Source organism: Pygoscelis adeliae, unplaced genomic scaffold, assembly GCF_000699105.1.
Source record: "Pygoscelis adeliae isolate BGI_AS28 unplaced genomic scaffold, ASM69910v1 Scaffold191, whole genome shotgun sequence".
Classification (NCBI taxonomy): Eukaryota; Metazoa; Chordata; class Aves; order Sphenisciformes; family Spheniscidae; genus Pygoscelis; species Pygoscelis adeliae.
In genome coordinates this window covers 1,081,871-1,086,951 of record NW_008824114.1, presented here as the reverse complement: position 1 = coordinate 1,086,951, position 5,081 = coordinate 1,081,871, and the positions used below count along the sequence as shown (strand labels likewise).

At 43.8% G+C, this 5,081-nt stretch overlaps 1 protein-coding gene across 2 annotated transcripts in view; it reads left to right on the top strand.

Annotated features, from left to right (window-relative positions):
* The window catches only part of HEPH (hephaestin), a 26,717-nt gene that overhangs the window by 17,106 nt on the left and 4,530 nt on the right, over window positions 1-5,081 (top strand). For both annotated transcript variants that reach the window (XM_009334269.1, XM_009334270.1), the window contains 5 exons: window positions 167-377; window positions 652-791; window positions 1,710-1,841; window positions 2,816-2,922; window positions 3,684-3,909. In XM_009334269.1, the coding sequence (XP_009332544.1) occupies window positions 167-377; window positions 652-791; window positions 1,710-1,841; window positions 2,816-2,922; window positions 3,684-3,909 (816 nt within the window). The remainder of the gene's footprint in view (window positions 1-166; window positions 378-651; window positions 792-1,709; window positions 1,842-2,815; window positions 2,923-3,683; window positions 3,910-5,081) is intronic.

Sequence of the window (5,081 nt, the reverse complement as noted above, 5' to 3'; positions counted from 1 at the left end):
TACAACCCCTTTTAATCTCGGCCTGTGGCAACCAAGCTCCCTAAACACCCAGATACACGCAACACACATACCGATGTCAGCCATGTCACAAGCTCTGCATGGGAAGCAGCTGTTTCCTGGGATCTTTAAAAGTAGCTGATTTCCTTGTTTGTGCTGCCTCCCTCAGGGACTTTTGAGATCTACTGCCAGACGAGTAACCACTATCAGGCTGGGATGAGGGAACATTACTCCGTTTCCAAGTGTGGAAAAAGGGATCCTGCTCCTGCCCTTCAGTACAAGGGGGTGCGGACATATTACATCATGGCAGAGGAGGTGGTGTGGGACTACGCGCCTGATCGAAGCTGGGAAAGGGAACGGCACAACCATTCTGCGGAGAGGTAGAGCCCTTCTTCTGGGGAAGCCTTTGGCAAAGTTTCTCAGTAGACCTTGGTGAAGTCTGTTAGGTATCTTGGCCATCTCGCAACATGGTGCATATGCTGCCACTGGTGGTGCTGCTGATGGGAGCCACAGCCTTCCACATCACTGTACCCACCTTTGCAGCCAAAGCAGGTCTCTGGGAAACCCATTCAATTAGTGAACTCTCTGCCACAAGTTAGCTGTTTATTCCCTGTGAGCTTTTGGGTATCTCAGCACTCATTCTGCATTTCTCAGCTACGCTGATGTATTTTTGAGCAACGAGAATGGACTGCTCGGCTCCAGGTACAAGAAAGCAGTTTACAGGGAGTACACCGATGGGACTTTCCAGACCTCCAAGGCCAGGATAAATGGTGATGAACACCTAGGGATACTAGGTAAGAATATGTGCAGAGGGTACATCTTCCACTCACACAGTGATGGGATTTGGAGTCTAGAGCTTCAGTGGCTGAGGGCTGTAATCTGAAGGCCTCCTAGATATTTAGGCATCTGCTGTGTATGCAAGTGAGGAGAAATTCAGACTGTCTCCTATCCAGGTCTGCCAGCTTTGGAGAAAGAGGGTCCTGAACACAGTTTGTAGTAGAGAAGACTGGGTTCTCGTGCCTGCCTTTGTGCCAACTTTCTTTCATGTCTTGGGCAAAGTATTTTTCACACCTGCATTTCTCTGACTGTGGAACAAAAATAACTGCTGACTTCTAGAGAGCAGTCAGAGAGATGAAGATGAAAATCTGTAGCTGTGAGAAATGCTTTTGGGGCAAAAGCAGGCAGGCCTTGGGAAGTGGAGGAGCACATTACAATGCCCAGTGGAAGTCCATGGAGACACAGCTCTGTGTTATGAACCCAGGACTGTAAGTGGTGCCAGAGCAGCAAGGCTGAGGCAGTATATGCTGTTCAAAATAGGCTGCAGCTCTGATTTGTGACACTGTCAGGCCAAATTGAATATTACCACATTCTTTGAAACCAGCAGCAAGGCATGATCAAGATGCTGTGAAATTTAGCATAGCAGTATTCAGAAATCAAGCCTTAGTTGTACTGGGCACAGTTAAAATGTGTAACAACCTTCACTTCCCTCATTGTGAAACTCAGTCTGGTTTTCTAAGACTTACTTGAATTGGGACTGACCTCCAATTCTCCCCAGACATATTCCCTTACAATATTTATGATGTTCCCCTCCCTCTTCTCTACCTTATCTCTACCTCCCAAAAAGAGAAGATGATGAGGGAGAGATGGGAATATCCTCAGGAGAAACCCTAACAGTTTTTGCTAGTCTCAGAGTACATTATTCCTATCTCAAGGTCCTTTTCTGTGGGCGGAAGTGGGAGATATTCTCAACATCGTGTTTAAGAACAATGCCACACGACCCTACTCCATTCATGCACACGGGGTGCTGGAAAGGGAGACAGGACAGCTGCAAGTAGCAAACCCTGGTAAGTCACTGTGGTCTCCAGCCATATTCCTATGTGGGCTTATGAAGTCAATTTTAGCCTATAGCTAGACTGGTTTCCTTAAGTAGGCTTGGATGTACTTGTTTTCTTATGGTAAGAACTGGAACCGAACAATAACTGGTCTTTCAGGTTCACCGTGGTTTTAGTGATACCACTTGTGTGGGAATGGCAGCCCTGGGAGTTCATATTCTGCTGACTTCTGGGTTAAGCATAGCACAAACTGTTCCGTGTGCAGCCTTATCCCCCCACTGAGTGTGGTCTGTCTGTAGGAAGGAGAAAGATGATGGCAGTTCACAGCTCAGTCAGTCCTTGGTAGCCCTGGGCTGATGGCCCATGATGAGGGAAGCCTGCCCCTCTTCTTTGGGACCTATACTTTTTGTGATGTGCACAATAGTATGAAAATAGTATGAAATAGGAGAAATGCTCAATTGCTTGCCAGGATGCTGACTGAAATCACCGGTTTGTTTCACAGTCCAGATGCCGATTTGTATAATTTTTGGTCCCCTCCAACTTGCGCGGGGTGTCTAAGCAACAAACAAGTTTTCAGTCAGACCCCGCCTTTCTGAAATGTATTGCTAATATGCAAAATAGTAATTTTAAAAATGAATTTGAATAAGCATCATAAATATACTTCAAAGAGATGAAAGATCATCTCAAGCTCCATCTGTACTGAAGAGAGGTGGAATTTCCTTGGTCAGGTCCAGTCTCAAAGGCGGCAGATAAGAGTTGTGCTGATACCAAATAGTGTGTGCATCCCGTGACCCCTCTGCTTTGCTTGTGAGATGGGAGCTTCCATCCTGCTTTTCAGTGTTTGAGGAAGGAAGATGCAATGTCCAACAAAATCAGAATTGAATTTGCACTTTGGAGACAGGATCTGCTTTTTTTTGTTTTGCTTTGCATGCTGCTCAGCAAACTAGTGAGTGAGTGTATCACACTGGTGCTTCTCTGTCACTCAGGTGACATTGTGACATACCGATGGGAAGTTCCCGAGAGATCTGGCCCAGGGCCAAATGATTCAGCCTGTGTTCCTTGGATCTACTACTCCATGGTGGACCCAGTAAAGGTAAAATAGAAGTTAGAACCAGAAAAGCCGAGTTAGACCAATTTTTCACCCCCTCTAGAAAACAATGTGAGCTCGATACAATTTAGAGTTTGACATGGCCGAGAGGTAGAAGAACCACCTGGTGACATGTCCAGTGCTCTCCTGGGGACAAGAAATTCTCCAAATTTGTCCTGATGTTTGTACTTATTTTTTTCCTAACACAAACCTTCATAAAACAATTCCACTGTCTCCTTGACACTAACCTTCCTTCAGTTATTTGCAGGATATGAGAACATCTCCCAGTAAGTCATGGTTTCTATTAGTGAGAGCCATAGGGCTAATCAAGAAAGACAGAAATTGTCCAAAATTAGGCCTCATGGATAAAGCAGGAAGATTTGAACATTGCTAGGATCAATTGTCATAGCACTGATTTCACAGGGAAACAACCTGGAGGATCCTGCAATAAACCATCACATTCAACCCAGAGATCATTGCCTTTTTATCTCAAGTTGCAGATGTTTTTGCAGCCACAGAGTGGAGAATATTTTGATTCCATTCATATTTGACTTCTGGATTTGCATTTGTAAGAGCGTGTATAGTCTGTTCTTGTGCTTTGGTAGCTGATTTTCACCAATGAGAGTACTCAGACAGTAGCACCGTTTGTTTTAAGTGGGGTGATGCAGGGAACAGAAAATATGGTTGCTGAAAGGCAAAGAACTGCATACAAAAGAGAGAGTGAGAAGGTCCTTGCCTGAGAGGTTTTTCTCCTTCATTCTGATTAGGATATGTACAGCGGTCTGATTGGACCCCTGAAGATCTGCCGGAGAGGGGCACTGCAGTCTGATGGGATCAGGAAGGATGTAAAGAGGGAGTTTGCTTTACTGTTCCTGGTTTTTGATGAAAATCAGTCCTGGTACTTGGAGGAGAATGTGGAACGTTACAGTAAAGGGAATAACAAGGAGATCAACCTGCTGGATGACAAATTTGTGGAAAGCAACAAAATGCATGGTAATGCCCGTTAGGCACCTGAGCACCCATTACTATCTGTGCAAAGTTGATGTTGATTCTGCAACCTCTGTAAGTAGTCAGCCACCCAAAAACCAAGAGCCTGACTCCTAGTGAATGCCCTCATCCTTTTCTGTTGTCAGTGGCGTGAACAGAATTAAACTGTCTGCTGTTCTCAATATTGCAGCGCATATATGGCACAAATCTTTGATCTACAATGAAGTCTAATCGTTACGGCTGTCCCTGTCAGGAGGAATAGCAAGATATGGGCCAGAGAGGTTAATCTCTGTGTCTGAGTGACTCGGGACAGGAAATAAAATCAAATGTGAAATTAACATGTTGGACTAATTTCATTCTGTTCATCTCAGGACCATTAGAATATGTTAGATTTCAAATTAATTGACCGAACTATGTGGCTGCAATACCAAAAAGCTATTTCTACCATAGTAGGATGAACACATTTTTCTTAAATTAACACATTATTTATGATAGTTTTTCTCCATATTATATCTGGATCTATCTAAAGTATTCTCAGCAGAACAAGTCCCTTGGCAGTTGTGGAGATAAGAATAGTGAAGAGCTGTATTATGTGTACTATCATTACTACTGGTTTTGTACAGGTGATATAAAGAATCTCCAAATATACATGTCCATTGTTATAATTGTTAACCCAATATTACAGCTAGCGAAACAAATGCACTGAAGTTGGATGCTTGTGTTGGGCTACAGAAAGTGCCTATGGCAGATCTGAGAGTAAAACACCGGTGTTCCTGCCCTCGGATCATGTCTCTTTCCATCTTATTCCCTCTGTTATCATCTGAGCATGAAAGTTTCCACATGTGTGCCATCGCATTCAGCTCACTCAGTTTTGGTCCCCTTCCTGCATTTGCAGTCAAAGCAATATTCCTTCTTGCTGTGCTAATTATGAAATAAAGTCCTGCCACATAGCGATTTTACAAGTGATTGGCATGTAATGTGTACAGCCAGCATGATACCCTTAGAATGACAGGGTTGCTTGTTGGCAGGACTTACCTGTTTTCATTGTTCAGCAAGTAAATTGTTCAGAGATTTATGAGTATATAGATATATACATATTTCCCCATCATTGGGCTAAGAAGGCCATTTTTACACATCTTGACTTCTAGAAACAACCTGGCTGGCTGACTGCAGGTTTT